Here is a 15,800-nt window from a genome sequence, read left to right on the forward strand (position 1 = left end):
GTGTTGACACTAAAGGCCCACCGTGTACGAGCGTCTGAAAACATACGACTTTACGGTCGTTCAAAAGAAGTCAATTATTCTGATTTATAGGTAATACTTTTGGGGCGGTACGTAAATGTGCTCGATGACGCAGCAAGTAAACTGTACGATCTACAGTCGCTGTACAATGATTGTTACATCGTCTATCCACTTCTCGTCCATCTCAACAGTAAGATATTTTGAAACTTCCCGTACATCATCACCACCCAGTGCGTCACGAAGAAGAGAAAGTGCTGCATTACCCGCCTGTGTTCGTGAATCCAGCGCTCTCCCGACAACCCTCGCCCAGTGATTCGCTAGCTCGCTCCTTGCACGACGCTCCGGAGGATATAGATCTGGAAGTCCGTCAGAGCAAAGCATGAGAAACATGTCCCTCGGCTTCCCGGACGCAACTTTAGGCAGCGGGATATGATGTACGTCAGGCGTGCTCGAGACATATGGAGGGCTTCGCACGCGAGCGATATACGTCTCCGGTATCTCAACGTTCCATTCGTGCCGGAGATTCAAAAGAACCCGTTGCGAATACACAGCAGGTATCTTGAGCCAAGTGTCGCCGATAGCTGCCAAGAGGGCCGCTTGAGTCTAATGAGACGGGTAGAATAGACGTGAGACTCACATCGGGTTGGACCCAGATAGCCGACGATTCGGTTATCTTTGGCGCAGTCCTTTTCGCCGGGATGTTCATGCTTGATTCGCGCAAGCTCGCGCATGTTGTCGCCATCGTGTAGGGCGGTGGTAAAAGTCGCATGCCACTGCCCCGATGGGTTACGAGAGCCGAGGACTATGGCATGAGCGTTAGCACGAGAATACCAAAACCGCCAAAGTAAGGTCGTGGGTTGAGGCACATACCAGCTTGGCAGTCGCCCAGGTTTGCTATCCAAAGGTGGCTTCTGCTCGGGTCTGTCAGAGTGAGCAAGGCTGTGGTGCCCTGCAGGCACTTGATGGCGGCAGTATAGTTACGTCCTCCGGATGACCGGTCGTCGACGATGCTGCGAACCTGCTCGTCGGACATGCGCTGAAGCGCAGATGGACCGCCGGGAAACAGGTTGATGAAATCTGAGGTGACGGTGTGGTCGAAGCGCATGACGGCATCGGCAAGGATGGTCGATATTTGGTCGACTGAGAAAGGAGATCGGGCGCAGGAGCGCAGGTACGCATCGAGGGAATGTTTGACCATGGCAGGGATCGAGTGCGCGGCGTGATCCACGGTAAGATGACCTACATGGCCTAAAGCGTGATATGAAGTCAGTGAGACAATTTTGCGAGAAGCTTTTGAGTTGGACAGACCGTCGAAGATCGCAGTAAAAACCCACGTGCCGAATGACAAGGGCCAATGCTCGATACGACAGCGATCCTGGCTCCGTTCTTCGTAGAGCTGACACGGTTGGAAGGTGACTCCGTCTACCCCTTCCACGGTTCGGGGACGAGACAAGGTTTTGAGCTCCTGTGTTAGACGTGGTTCTGATAGCATGCGATAGGTCCAACGATGAGGGCCACCGCGACCCATGGAGGTCGTTGCGAACTCGCGAACTTCATCGAGAGCACGCAGGTGGTCTCCAGGATTAGCAGCCGAGAGGGAGATGACGGGGTGATGGTACATATGGAGCGACTACCAGGTTAGCGAAGTATTGATTGGAAGGCGGTTCTCTCCTCTTATAAGCATGCCTCCCGAGGGACATGGTGCTCTGCTTCGTGCCTGGATCCCGCTGGGGCCCTGCTGGACACTGGTAAATTTAGTTGCCATAAACGACGGACGTACTCGCAGATTACACGGAGTTCGTCTCATCTCTTCAAGACAAGGGTCGGAGTGAAGCACGGTGGATGGACCGGATGTAGCCATCGCCATGGTACGACATGACAGAATCGACTGGAGTCGGGGACCCGTAGGCTACGGGACATTAAAGAAAGCCGTGTGGCCGAGTCTATCTTCGTGGTGAATGAGGCAAGAGCAACAGAAGCAGATACCCAAAGGACATAAGAACCGCAGCCAACCTCAGAAAATTAGTCCTCCGAGGCTCAGTTCAGATCTCTACCAGTTGACACCAGCATACGGGTTGAATGAGGTGTTCTTCAAGGATTTTCCAAGATCATGCGGCACGGTTCCTCTGACATACGCCATCAGGGAAGAGAAGTTCAGATTCAAAGGTAGAAGTCAAGCTATATCAGGCGAGAAGACCATGTTCAGCGACGCCAGTCCGAGGTTGACGCATGATGGACGACCAGGGAACGTCTGTACGATTGAAAGTGCCACGAGTTCAAAGCCGGTACCGTGAGAAATGACATCCCGGAAACCGCCGAGCGCCGAAGTCAACAAATAGACGGCAACCATTTTGCTGGCTAGCAAATCCTTTATCGATGTCCAGGTTCCTTGGAGGAAAGTGTTCCTTGACTTTCTCGTATCATCACGATTACTTTGACGCTAGAGGAAATACTTGGGTCTATTAATGAGGCGGGTCGTACCCTCTTTGTCTTTGGGCGCGTCTGAGCAACACCTGAGCCTGATGGTCCATCTGCCAGATACGAGTGTCATACTCATACTCGCGCAGCCGTCACATATGCAGCTTTGGGGTCTCGGGTACCAGTCTTGGGCCACACGCGTACCTACGTTCCTGTGAAAATTGCTTCTCTTGCGAGCTGATGTGAGCTCTATCATTCGGGAGCTGATGGTGGACCAACGCGTGGAAAGATACTCTGGCATGTACATGCATGATTTCAGTACTTGTGCCGACCCCAGATCCACTGCATGTGTACCGACAAAGGACTACCGATACCTGTTCCTTTTACGATACGGTTTGGGCTTACACTCTGACTCGTTCTCTTGCGTCTTGTCATCCATGCGGCCACTACGCTCTCGCCCTCGTCAGACTGTCGTTCGGTCAACAGGCAAGCTGTCTGTTACCCGGATCAGCATGCGGACAACAGACTAGCTGTGCTCGAGTGTTTTTCTTGGGGATTGTCCTCGATGCTTGCTGCATGATGACGCCAGATGAGACTGATTATCTCCCCTGGCGCTCCGTCTCGAAGAATTGCGTCTCGTGCCGGAGTTCCCTGGCCATTCTAACCCAAGGACCCTAAAGCGACCTGCTACTCTTCTCAAGAACATTCTGTTTATCATCACAACTTACGAAGTCGATGAGTCCACTTTAATGTCTAGTCTGAATGGGTTTTTGTCCCGCCGCTCAGCGCTCATCTCGCAGCTTTCATGAACCACCGGATCTGGTGTCCGCGGGTGCTGCCTTCGCATATAAATTTGCCGCTGGGATTCTTCGTGATGACATGCTCTACCTTGTCTGCTCGATCCCCGTCAATCTCCTTCTCGAATCAAAGTAACAGCGTCCAGGCCCTCCGAGACCCAGTCTATGACGAAGAATTTCCAGCTCGCGAGCAGATTACTCTCGTTGTGGACTGTCGTTTTCTTTTCTTTCCTAGCAGCCGCAAGCCTAGAAATCGGCTAATTGGTGAGCGTCAACTAACTTTCCCAACCGCGGAACCATCACATATCTTTAACCGGTCAGGCTAGCTATGTAGTACAATTCAGTCGATCTAATTCCTAAATTAAAAAAAGAACCCTCATTTAACTGATTTTAGGCGTGACTAGACCGTCACGAGCTCCTTCGGAATGTACTTGTCAAGTCGCCGCTATGCTGCTACATCATCGGCATCGAACTGTGCGTAAATGCCGGGGCACCGATGCGTATCGTCACAGCTACTCATATCCTTGAACCGGGACTCTTCCCAGGTGTCAAGGTTATCGAAATTGACACCGAGAAAGTTTAAATCATCACCATGACGTTGCAGAGCCATTCGAGCTCAGCGCCACAAAGCGGAATTCTGTCTTCCGCGATCTCCCAGATACGATACTTTTCCTATCGTACCAGCGTATCATCCTCTTACCCGTCCTGCTCCATCGCCGCGAACAAGGTTACACCTGAGGTTCCCCACACGACGGAGCCGCTCAAGATGCCAAGGCCTTCCCTTCGCCCCCATCTCTTCCATGCACCGGCTTCCTCTCCGACTCATCGCCACCGAGCTTTCTTTGGACCTCCTTCTAGAGGGGATGTGCAACTCCGCGAGTACTGACGATATCGAGGGGAAAAAACACGAAAGTCTTCGTCAACACTGGAAGTTATCGATGTGCTGGTGATTATAGCCCATCCATCCATCTCGTCTATATGTCCCCTATGGTGTTCCAACCTTAATTTCGACAGACTCATAGATTGAATCGTGGACCGATAGAGGGCACTCCAAGTACGTATTCATGTCGTACTCCCCCCGGTATTCACCGCACCTTATTCCAATAGAGAATTGGGACTGGAAATCCCAACTCAGTTCGACACGAGGGTGATTCTACAGCCTCCGCTCCACCATCGGAATATGTTTGGCAGGTGATCATAATACCCAGTACTTCAGTAGCTGCGCATAGTAACTCTGCTACAACGTTGCTTGGAGGAAGGAGCAGTAAAGTACGTCAAGTGCCTCATCGAACATCTCTTCTTGCGAGTCGGTCGGGGTCCGGAGCACTCTCGTCAACGCCCCACAGGTTCTGAGGTTCGTCGTTTTCATGGAGCTTGACTTCTCCAGGTTGAGTGGGCCGATGAGGTTGCTTATACGCCGTTAACATTAGCGGCGCGATTGGCCGCTTTGATTGCGTCGTCCCGAGGATCCTCCTTATATCCTTGGTGACATCCATCCTCCAAAAATACAGGCTGTGCTAACAACGCTTTTTTTCTACCTTCGTTTTTGTGAGGTTTTGCATGCAGACTTCATGCACATAGAGAGCAAAGTCCTCTTTGAACATTCTCTCTTTCATAAAGACATTTCTCCCACGCGGGGAAGATTGATAGTATTTCATACTTCTTGACGGGTTTCCTTGTGCATCAGGACCGAGACCTCTGCTCACGTATGGCCTTCGGGTTCTTCGAAGCAATCATGGACACGAGGTATTCATTTCGGTAAGTTCAAAGGCTGTCGCATGGGTCCCGGGTGGATTTGGGATATCCGGTTTCTGAACGAGAAGATAGAAATACGTACCACGGAGAGATGCAGCCTCCCTGCACATTCTTCAACAGGAAAGCTTCGAGACGGCTACATGGAAGGAGAACGTGCTTGCAGCCAGAGTCAACGTACATGCGGGAGCTACCTTTGATTTGGAACCTGGTATACGACTGTGGCTAGTAGCATATTTGTTTGGTAGGGAAGGGTTTTTCTTGGAGGAGTCAAAGATCGAGGGTTGCACGACTTCTCCTGGACTGAATTCTTCCGCTGAGGCTCGAATAAAGGTCGAGGTTGGCCGAGCTCAGTCTAAAGTATCACCACCACAATCATGCTCAACTTTGGCATTGGAGCTTGAGACGATCATGAATTGACAGTCGTAACTTGTCGATATTTTGGCATCTGGCGATCTTGCCACCGCCACACCAACATTCGGTGTGGCGCTTTCACGTGAGCCGGCGCGACGCGTCGGTGGCGCTGAAATTTTGGCGGTTGCCGAGAATGGACGGCCTCACAAAATTTTGGATCGATCAGTCGGGTTCCTCACCTTTGCTGCCAGCTCTCGTCTTCCCTCGCGGTCTTGCTCACCCCTCTATTGTGCTCTGGTCGGGCATAATCTCTAATTTTTTGCTAGAAAGCTAGCCGTTCTATGCATCCAGTGCCAGCCCTCTGCGGCGTACCTGCGACTGGTCCCTCTCGATAGCATCGTCAAATCGAAACTCGAAAATTAAACAGCTTGGCCAGATTCGAAGCAGTCTCTGGCATACGCTCGTCGACAGCTCGACGTAATACAGCCTACCGCATCTACACCATACGCACGCACAGAAACACACAACATCTCTCCGGTTCGAAGTAGGACTCATCCTATACACCCTCCACAACTTATGGCAGATCTCCTCCATGACCCCACCGACATCACCACCGTCAACTCTGCCATCAATCCTAATCCAGATGGTTTGAGCCCCAGCGATGACGGGTCAGAGACTAACTCAGGCCCGTTTGAAGGCCCAGAAAAGCTACTGGAGATCTGGTTCGCTCCGTCACCTTATGACGTGCCTGATGCGGCGCAACCAGACGAGAATGGGAAGTTTGGGTTGAGGAAGGTCAAAAGAGAAGTGTGGGAGGAGATGCTGGATCTTGTGAAGTGTAAAGTGTTGAGCGTCGTAGAGGGAAAGGAGATAGATGCATATCTGCTTAGGTGGGTCTTTATGGCATTTGGTTATGTTCCTTTCCGTATGTTCTCTGCGCGACCGATCATATGCGGGGGCGTGATGGAATGAGGCCAAAAGCCCTCATCTCGTCATTCTTGCCTATTTCCGTGTCCTTGTGCAACGGCGTCCGATTTCGAAGTCGCTATATCCGGAACTGACAACCGACCTTCCTATTTTTCACTCAGCGAATCTTCCCTTTTCATTTCACCACACCGTCTCATACTCAAAACCTGCGGCACAACCCTTAACCTTCTCGGTCTTCCCCGTATCCTTAACATCGCCGCTACCCAGGCATCTCTGCCCACAGTCCACCGCTGCTTCTACTCCCGTAAATCCTACTTTTTCCCCGAGCGCCAGAAAGGACCGCACCGTGAATGGAAACACGAAGTAGAGTACCTCGACGCCATTTTCAAGGCTCGGGATGATCATTGCGTCAAACATACCGATAGTTTGCACACGCATGGCGACGGCGCGAGTGGCAGAGGTATAGGTGGCGCAGCGTACACGGTGGGCAAAGTGAATGGCGACCACTGGTTGCTCTATATCATGGGGCCAGACGAAGACGGCGAGCAATCTCAGTTGCCCTCTCCTGTCGCTCCTCCACGCCCCTTGGGTGACACGGAGGCTGCCAACGGCGACGCTGTCACATCGAACGGGAACGCAAACACACATAACATCCATGGCGATCGCCTCACGCCGCCCAACACTGACTACACCATCGAGATCCTCATGACGCACCTCTCCCGCCGCGCAGCCAGCGCATTCGAATTCGACGAGCCTTCTACGACTGCTGGTGGCGGGGAGGAAAGTCCGCTGGAGAGGGCTCAAACTCTTTCACGTAAAATTGGCATAACGGAGCTCTTCCCGGAGGATGCGACGACGCTCGATGCCTATGCCTTCACGCCATGCGGTTATTCCGCCAACGCTCTCCTTCGCTGGGGCGAAGACGCTCCCGTCCCCGCCATCAACGGCGATGTCCATCCGCCCGCCGAAGGTGGCGAAGGATACTACACCATTCACGTCACACCAGAAGAAGGCTGGTCCTACGCCTCTTTCGAATGTAACGTCCCCCTCGCTCCAGATCATTCCTCCTCCAACGCCGCCGCCATGAGCCCTACCGACGAAGAACGAGCCAGCGCGCGTGGCCAGATCCCTGATATGCGGACCCTCATCAGACGGGTAGTCGATATCTTCGAGCCGGGGAAGATTTCGCTGACGTTGTTCATCAGCTCGGGCGTGGATGAGGAGGCGGAGCTGGGGCATAGTGCAGTGGAGAGGGCGCAGAGGGCGTTTAGGGCTGCGTTATCTGCACCTCCTGGGAAGAGGGCGCCGCCGCCGCCGGTGGACGGAGAGACGAGGGGCGGGAGGGTGTATAAGAGGACCGACAAGATCAACTACGAGTTTGGTGGGTACGATCTCGCGTTCGCGAGTTTCGAGTTGGTGGGGTGAGGTGATGTTGGTGGGGTCGGCGACATCTGTTGAAAGGAGGCATGGACGGTGTTGCCCATGTGTCTGTGCTACAAAGTAGAGCTGAATCAGACCTCACTGAAAGAATATGTGCTGCCGTTGTATACCTGTTTTATTGAATCGCTCCTGTATCGTTTATTTCAATTCTGCCTCTGTTTCTCGAGTCTCCTCTATGATGTTTCTACTATCTTCTCACGATTCTCTCTATCTAATCTACACCCTATGCTGTCGGACTTCGTTAGCTCGCCAATGTGACGCGTGAAACTCGTGAGCATATAACTCCTGGGTTCATTAGAGGTGAAAATGGTCTGCGAACATTTACAAGACCGAATTGCTATCAGAACCGTCTACAGCGGAGAACAAAAGAGGTTCACAGCTCCTCATTCCCTGCGATTATAATCAGCGATCGAGAACAGCACAATGTGTCTGCTGGTGTCTGATCCGATGGAGATAGAGGGCGGCAGCAGTGCAGTGGTCAGGAGGCAAGCCCAATCGGGTAACCCATTGTGGCTGACGCTAGGACGCGTCTCGACGCGTCGTGGGAAGCGGGGGCGCATGCTCAATGTGGCGTTTGTGTTGTGCTTTGTCCCATTGCCACAAAGCTATAAAGAGGGCCTTCGCGGCTCGCTTGGGCCTCCCTTGTTCTTCCCTCCCTTTCTTCTTGACCATCACATTGCACGCGTTTCCAACATCGCATCTATCGCAACTACAACCACAACCGCGACCACGAACACAACAATAACGGACGCGCCACACATACAGCCTCTCGTGACACATCGCCTTCTGTCCACATCGCCTGTGCTCTCAATTCGAACCTCATACAGTACGAATGATATTTCATTTGTGCACGATACGAATCTCACGTCTGCATTATCTAGTTGACCCTTCTTGAAGGATTGCTTCTTGTCCTTACCCCGGTCATCCAGACATAACGCGCCACTCACCTCCAATACTATGAACCCGAACAACACACCCGCGTCATCCTCCTCACAGCCATCAGCATACCCTCCCAGATTCTCCCTCGCCGTATTTCCTGACCAAGTCGGCTTTCAAATCGTCCAGGACGACGGGCATGGCAAGGTCCAAAAGGTCGAGAACCTGGCCATAATCCCTCCAGCTAAGCTCCGTGAGCTACAGATGTACCTTCGCTCCCGCCAAACGGCGCCGTATCCAGAACGCCCTTTTGAGGTTCTCTATGAGGGGCAGACCAAGTACGATCCGCTGTGTGTCCTGAAACCATCCTCCACTCGACCCGCACCCCCTTCTCTCCCTCTTGAGCCGCAACTTCGCCTTCTCCCTCTTCATGAGAGTGACTACTGTGGGAAGCACACGATTGGGCACCCTTACGTTGATCGCTATCTCTCGCGACCCCGTCTTACTCGACCACGGGCTAAGATCCCAGCTGAGCGTCAGGACGCTCTGCTCTTTGCTCTCGGGGCAGCGAAAGTGCTGTACGAACCGAGTCATCCGAAATATTCGTTCTTCTGGCCTCGAGACGATGAAGTAAAGAAGGAGACGATACAATTGATGTATGATGTGTGGAGTGCGTGCTCTCTCCTTTTTGCTGCCCTCTCCATCCCCGATCGCGACTCTCGAACCCCGTGCCCACTCCTTCCTGTCTTATCTGAACTAACATTCTGCTTCCATCTCCAGGTTTCGACGACTTCCCTATCTACTTGCCCAGAGCCCATCTTCCACAATCGATTCTCCTCGATGTCTCCAATTTCGTCCGTCTGCACCACGAACACCGTTTCTCCTCTAAATACGCGCGCCACCCACATTCACGCCTCGGCTATAACTTCCACCACTCGTCTTCTTCATCGTCTCACCACTCACACAAATGCACCCACGCACCACCGTCCATAGCCGTCTACAAACACCTTAAGAAGGGAGACCATGATAGCTCCCATTGGCTCCCGTATCCGAGGCAAGAATGTAACGTTTTTGATGGGATGGTGGTAGCAGAGAGTGAGTACTGGGAGGAGAAAAAGAAGCAAGCAGAAGCCGTAGCTGCGAGAGATGCGAAGAAAGTGAAAAAGAAGAGGGAGGAAGTGAAGGTGAAAGAGGAGAAAGAGAGGAAGGCTATGTGGGAGAGGACGATCGTGTCTCTCAAGGCATCGAAGGAGGCGCGTGGAGAGGTGGTGACTGAAGAACAGGTACGACGCGAGCTCGAAGGGATGCGGGATGCGGAGATGGAGTGCGTTGGAACAGAGGGCGAAGAGACCGAGGACGATATGGTGGGGGAGAAGGTGGAAGTAGAGGTGGTGGAAGCAGAGGTGGTGGAGGTAGAGGAGGTGGCGGCGCCCGAAGTTCCTGCGGCATCGTCCAAACGCAAACGCGCCCCGGCTCAGCCCAAGGTCAGCAAGGCAGCCGCAAATCCCCCGGCTCCAACCCAGGCTAAGGGGAAGGGTAAAGGCAAGAAGACCATACAGCCTGCTCCACCTCAAAATGCCGCCACCGCCACCACTTCACAACCTATTCCTGCTGCCAACCCTTCTTTGTCACCCACTCGTGTAACCGCACCTCTTCCCAAGCGCAAGAACGCTTCCAGGGGAAAGCGCGCGGCAGCTTCAAATGTCGTCGCTGTCGCTGACCCCGTTGTGGCTCCTGCTCCCGAAAACTCACCGCCACCTGCGAAACGTCGCAAGACTGGTGCAGCCTCAGCGACTAACGACCCCAGCGCCACGGATCCAGCTGCACGGAAAGCCACTCGTGGCACTCACAGTCGCTCCAAGTCCAACGAGAGCAACCGTATAGCGTTGACCAGCGACACTGCGGTTAACGTGAACGGCGAGGGCGACGCATCGGCCTCCGCTGCCGCCACTCCTTCCGGACCACTCACAACACTCCCGACCCCCCGACCTGAAGCAGGCGCTCTTCCTCAGTTCGAGTCTAGGGACGAGAAAGAGTCGGTACTGCTGGAGATTCAAGCTCAGGGGGGTTCCGAGGTTGTCGAGAATGCGAGCAAGACGAAGGGCAAGGGTAAGAAGCGGAAGGCCGAGGCTACCACCTCTGCTACCCACGTTTCGAAAAGGACGCGCCGAGCAGAGCCCGAACCTCTACCTGCACCTGAGCCCGCTCCTGGTGCCGGTGCCGCTGTCGATGCGGAGGCCATGGACGTCGACGTCGACGGTGAGGTGCAAGCTCCGCCCGTACCTGAGACCGAGACCTCGAAGGTTGCCGACGAGCAGAATACCAAGCCGAAGCGCACGAGAAAGCCCTCGAGCAAAGCGGTACAAGCTGCCGCCGTGGAAAGGGCTGCCACTGGGGGTACGGGCCCTGCTAGAGGTAGGGGCGTCAAGTCCCGCGGGGTACGTAGGACTTAGGCGCAGACCAGAGTGGATGGGAGGAAGGCGATCTCGCTGAGGAAGAAAGGGCGATCGTGGGCTATAGTGAGTCGAGTCTTCCTATATTTTTTAGCCTATCGTGTTGCAATGCCGAGGACCGTGCTGATCCTGGGCTTTTGATGATCCTAGACTCATGGTCATATCCATTGCCATCCCCGCTGATCTACTCAAATATTCGTCTCTAGGAGACGTTCCATTCGCCTTTCTATCCTCCACCCCTCGTCAGCCGCATAAGCCGAGTTCCACCTCCAACACAACACTTAGCATCCTTGAACCTTTTCGCCACACGAAGCATCCATTGTTCCCGTTCCAAAACAATTCATCTCTTTCTTCCCGCTGCCTTAGCAGATTTTCTCAATCGTCGACCACGACCACGACTCCACTCCGCATCCCATTCCTCAAGGTTTCATACCTGCCCATGCAAGCGCGCCACGCTGCGCCGTTGGGCCACATACTCGTTTTGTATCATCACACACACTTCCAAGTTGTCTGTATCGCTGATAGAGCTTGCGTGTATCTCCATCTCCATCTCTGTTGTTTTGACTGTTTTTCCACACTAGCTATCGTCTCACATCGCTTTCCACCTTGCTTACACTCGCATATCCGCTACGGATATCGTTGCTGTCTGATTTCTTATTCCTTTCCACTTATTCGCAAAGGTTTCCTCGCTCCATGACCGCACAATCATCTCTCTGTTTTTACTCTACGACTGCATTACGATACGTTTTAAACTGCTCTCTCGCTCTCTCGCTCTTACTTGCTGCTCCCATCGTTTGCTCCTCACATTATGTCTCGTTCATCCTTTGCCATCAAATGCTCTGGTATCCCCCTTTGGTCCTCTGTTTTCAATTCTCTTCTCGTCCACATCTAGTTTTCTCTTCTACCCCTCGCTCCTCCCGCACCTTACAGGTTTCACTCAGATACATACCTCTGCCGCATAGCAGCGCATGCTCCCCCCGTGTTTCTGGTACGCTTTACCGTCTTCTACCACGTTCTACGGATCTCTTTAGATATTTATCGCGGATGTATTTGTATCCTGTTCTCGTGGCTCTTGCCTTATATCCTACTACCATTTTTACATCGGTTTCGTTCTATCGTGTTGCCACACTGGCTGTAATACACTACACTTTGGTGGGCTCTGGATGCATCACTTCGAGCTCTCACCTCACTCCCAACGAATCATCAATGATGGGCATCTTCACATATGTTCGAGGCAAATGTCTGCGCGAGTCGTGATATAAGCGTCAACCTTGGCTGGTGTGCCATATTATGGCGGCCGAACGCCACTGTGGCACCATCCGCCGAAGGGTTTGAATAGGCGCCCGTACGACAAAAATAGGTTCGCCTACTTTTGGACATTCCATTGACCGTCACCCTCTTTTCGTCGCTTTATCCTGACCTCGCTATGCTGTGACTCTGAAACCTTCTGTGACATTCGATCCCTCACTGCATGCTTCGCCAACTTCACTCGGGGACAGTTTCTAGGTTGACAGTTGAAAGCATTGGCACGACTGGCACTGGCACTGCCAGTGAAGGAACAATAAATATTAAGTAACTAATTCATGATAATGTCGAAAGAAGCCGCGCCGCGGCACTTGATCCGATATCCGATGACTGTACTTTCCCAAATTGGGACGTCACTTTGAAAGAGAGTCCATTTGCGGACACGGTCGAGAACCTCAAAAGTGAAATTGGGTCTGTTACATAAGACAATCCTTGCTACCCACTGCTGTTTCCCGCGACCTGCTCTCTGGCTTTCTCCACCATCTTTGCTCCTCTCAGCCCTGTGCCCTTCTCTCAACCGTCTCCTTGTCACAATCGCAATCGCACCAAGACAAACTGTCGACGAAATATATCTACTGTCGGCGTGTACTACCGTCACGTCCTGCTCTCGGCTCCCTCGTCATATCCCTACACCCTGACACAGAGTAAACACCATGTTTTCTCGCGACTATTTTTCTCCGCCATCACCCTCGCAGACCACACGCTCCTCATCTCCCGACTCCCCTTGGTCGCCTCCCTCCCTCCGATCTAGGTTCCCCGAATCGGGGGAGCGTTTCACAAGAAAAATGACTCCCGTCCCAGGGGTGACCATCGGTCATCCATCCTCAACGACAACGCACCCTCCGGTGCCTTCGACCGCCCCATCCGTTCCACCCCTCCCTTCCAATCCGTCCGACCTCGCAGCGTTAGCGTTGCAGGCCGTGTGGAAACCTACAATACATCCACACTACAACACGTTGTGGCCTGAAAGCTACGAGGGCAAAATAGAGAGGGCGAATATGATCTTTGAAAGGTGGCCGGTGTCTAGTGCGTATCGTTTCCTCGCGTCGTTTGTTTTCCCTTCTCCTTCCCCCCCTCCAGCACGGCCACTCCCTTCTCCCTCCATATCGGTACTGCCCGTTTATTTTACATAATTCTCACACGATGCCCTATTGCTTCCAGAAAACCTCCTCCTCATGACCTCCTCCCCCGAAACCCTCGTCTCCCTCGTCATCTTCATAAGCGAGCACCACGCGCAAAAGACATCCTCCCCAGGCTATTCCTTTACCACGTGTACTCATACACGTCCCGACATGGAGCCCATTGCGGAGCACTTCGAGCTGATCGAAGAGCAATGGGGCAAGACCATTGCTGTATTCGGCGATCCCAGCCAATTCAAGGGAATACATCCAGGCGGGATTAGATGCAAGGTGTTGGAAGAGGTGCTGGAACAGAGGCGCGATGTGACGATAAGGAAAGTGACCTTGGAGAGGGCGGTGGAGGAAAGAAGGGCCAGGATGGCGGAGCAAGAGAGGAGAATGGAGGATGCGAGGTTGGAAAGAGAAGAAATCGAGCGGAAAAAGGCGGAGGATGAGAAAGCTAAAGAGCAGCAACGGGTTGAGAAGGACAATCAGAAGAGAGAGAGAGAGGAGAGAAAGAAAGAGAGGGAGCAAAAGAGACTGGAGAGAGAAGAGGCGAAGCTAAGAAAGGCGAAAGAGAAGGAAGCGAAAGCGAAAGAAAAGGAGGCGAAAGCGAAAGAAAAGGAGAAGAAGGCCAAGCAGATCCTCCCGAGCAACAATGCGCGGACAAGGACCAAGAGGGTGGATGCCGCGAAGAGGGCGGCGCAGACGTCGTCGACGCCGAAGGCAAAGAAGGGCGGGAGGACACCGAAGCCTGTTCCTACTCTTGAGCTGGAGCCTTTCGATGGACAGGACCATGATGAGGAGGCGGACGCCAACAGCGACGTTGAAGATGAGGCAGAGAACGAGAACGAGGCGACGGAGGAGGTGCAGGAGGCAGAGATGGATGCTCCAGTCGCATCTTCCTCGCAACACTCAAAAGGCAGACGCGCCCCTGCTCCATCCGACTCAAGGAAAACGGTTACCCGGAGAAAGAAGGATCAGAACGATACTCAGGCCACTCAACCTTCCTCCACTCTCGCCCCCGCCACCCCCGCTCCTTCGCACGAAACTCAGGGCTCTGACCGGAAAGCACAGACCCGTCCGGTGAAGTCTCTCCCTGGGCGCAAGACCCGCTCCGGGAACATCAGCGCTGACACGGTCCCTGCTACCACGCCGACCATCATCCCCACAAACTCGACTGCTCTTCCAGTTCCAGCGACCCCCGAGCCCGTCTACCAACGCCGTATGACCGCTCTGGGAAAGACAGAGGTCCACGGAGATCCGGAATCGGAGGGGGAGGATAAGGAAAATCTTCCGACACCTCCGCGCCCTCAGGCTCATTCATCGCCCATCAGGATTCGGATCTCGAAGTCCCAACGTCGAACTATCCAGCCCGTATCCAGTGCAGGTGCAGGCAGCAGCGAGGCAGATACTCTGCCGAGAACTCAGGCTGCCCAGGAGTCTGAGACGAATGAGCGTGGAAAGGGGAAAGGGGCTCGGGCTCCAGCCACTGCAGTGCGGGTCTCGAAGAGGAAGCGTGGCCTTGAGCCTACAGAACCTGAACCAGAGCCCTCACTGAGCCTTGATGTCGACGTCGACGTAGAGGTCCAGGTGGATGCCCACGGCGCAGAAGTCTTGCCTGGGACTGTGGACCAAGAAGAAGCGGTCCCCCAGGTTGCGACGGGTGTATCTAAGGAGCCAGAGGCATTGGGGAAGGGCAAGCGCACGAGGAGGAGTACCCCGAAGGCGATAGAGGCGGTGAAAAGTCAGAACGGTAGGGGGCGTAAGGCTGCCAAGAGGAACTGAGTTTTCCTGGAGGTCTCGATGTGTTTTGGTAAGTCATAGTCTCTCTTTCCCTTGGATTCCTCCCGTGATACGGATGCAATACTTGGATATGGTTGTTGTATCTTTTTGCCTTGGTTAGTTTCTTTTCTCGCTATCATTCAATTGCTCTCGTTGTCTTTTCAGGCCTCCCTTTGCGTTGCTCTCTCAGTCGCTACTTCTGCTCTACATGTTATGCTTTCCATCGTCTATCCAATCACACCCTTCATGATCGCTTTCCTGCTCTACCTATCATCAGCATGTTCCAGTCGTCATTTTGAGTAAGTACTCCAAAGTTTTTTGTAATAAATACTGTAGTCAAGTTTCCAGTCCATTGTTACCTATCATCAGCTCTCTATTTGGACCACGAGTCAAACCGAGAAACCAAAGCGAAAGTATGGGATGAACAATAAATTACGCGCTGTTTAGGCGACCACTATGTCTGGAATCTACATTCCCCCACAGGTTTCGAGTCGAACACTATGGCATATATAAGTGCGTTCTGAATGTCCAAGGACCAAGGCAAACCCAAGATTCCT

At 53.2% G+C, this 15,800-nt stretch overlaps 4 protein-coding genes across 4 annotated transcripts; 3 read left to right on the plus strand and 1 right to left on the minus strand.

Annotated features, from left to right (window-relative positions):
- Positions 1–150: 150 nt before the first annotated feature.
- STEHIDRAFT_67073 (protein serine/threonine phosphatase 2C) lies at positions 151–1,546 on the minus strand (the record flags this gene model as incomplete). The annotated part of the gene is made up of 4 exons (XM_007309534.1): positions 151–599; positions 656–820; positions 889–1,266; positions 1,327–1,546. The coding sequence occupies 4 exons, from the start codon at positions 1,544–1,546 to the stop codon at positions 151–153; spliced, it is 1,212 nt and encodes a 403-aa protein (XP_007309596.1).
- Positions 1,547–5,638: 4,092 nt separating this feature from the next.
- On the plus strand, positions 5,639–7,951 carry STEHIDRAFT_150144 (S-adenosylmethionine decarboxylase). Its single transcript, XM_007309719.1, has 2 exons — positions 5,639–6,229; positions 6,428–7,951. The coding sequence occupies exons 1-2, from the start codon at positions 5,916–5,918 to the stop codon at positions 7,689–7,691; spliced, it is 1,578 nt and encodes a 525-aa protein (XP_007309781.1). The 5' UTR covers positions 5,639–5,915; the 3' UTR covers positions 7,692–7,951.
- A 712-nt stretch (positions 7,952–8,663) lies between these two features.
- STEHIDRAFT_142378 (uncharacterized protein) lies at positions 8,664–11,209 on the plus strand (the record flags this gene model as incomplete). The annotated part of the gene is made up of 3 exons (XM_007309720.1): positions 8,664–9,252; positions 9,363–11,101; positions 11,186–11,209. The coding sequence occupies 2 exons, from the start codon at positions 8,664–8,666 to the stop codon at positions 11,033–11,035; spliced, it is 2,262 nt and encodes a 753-aa protein (XP_007309782.1). The 3' UTR covers positions 11,036–11,101; positions 11,186–11,209.
- A 1,784-nt stretch (positions 11,210–12,993) lies between these two features.
- On the plus strand, positions 12,994–15,246 carry STEHIDRAFT_162103 (uncharacterized protein; the record flags this gene model as incomplete). Its single annotated transcript, XM_007309721.1, has 2 exons — positions 12,994–13,366; positions 13,502–15,246. The coding sequence occupies 2 exons, from the start codon at positions 12,994–12,996 to the stop codon at positions 15,244–15,246; spliced, it is 2,118 nt and encodes a 705-aa protein (XP_007309783.1).
- Positions 15,247–15,800: the final 554 nt, after the last annotated feature.

Source organism: Stereum hirsutum (assembly GCF_000264905.1).
Source record: "Stereum hirsutum FP-91666 SS1 unplaced genomic scaffold STEHIscaffold_18, whole genome shotgun sequence".
Classification (NCBI taxonomy): domain Eukaryota; kingdom Fungi; phylum Basidiomycota; class Agaricomycetes; order Russulales; family Stereaceae; genus Stereum; species Stereum hirsutum.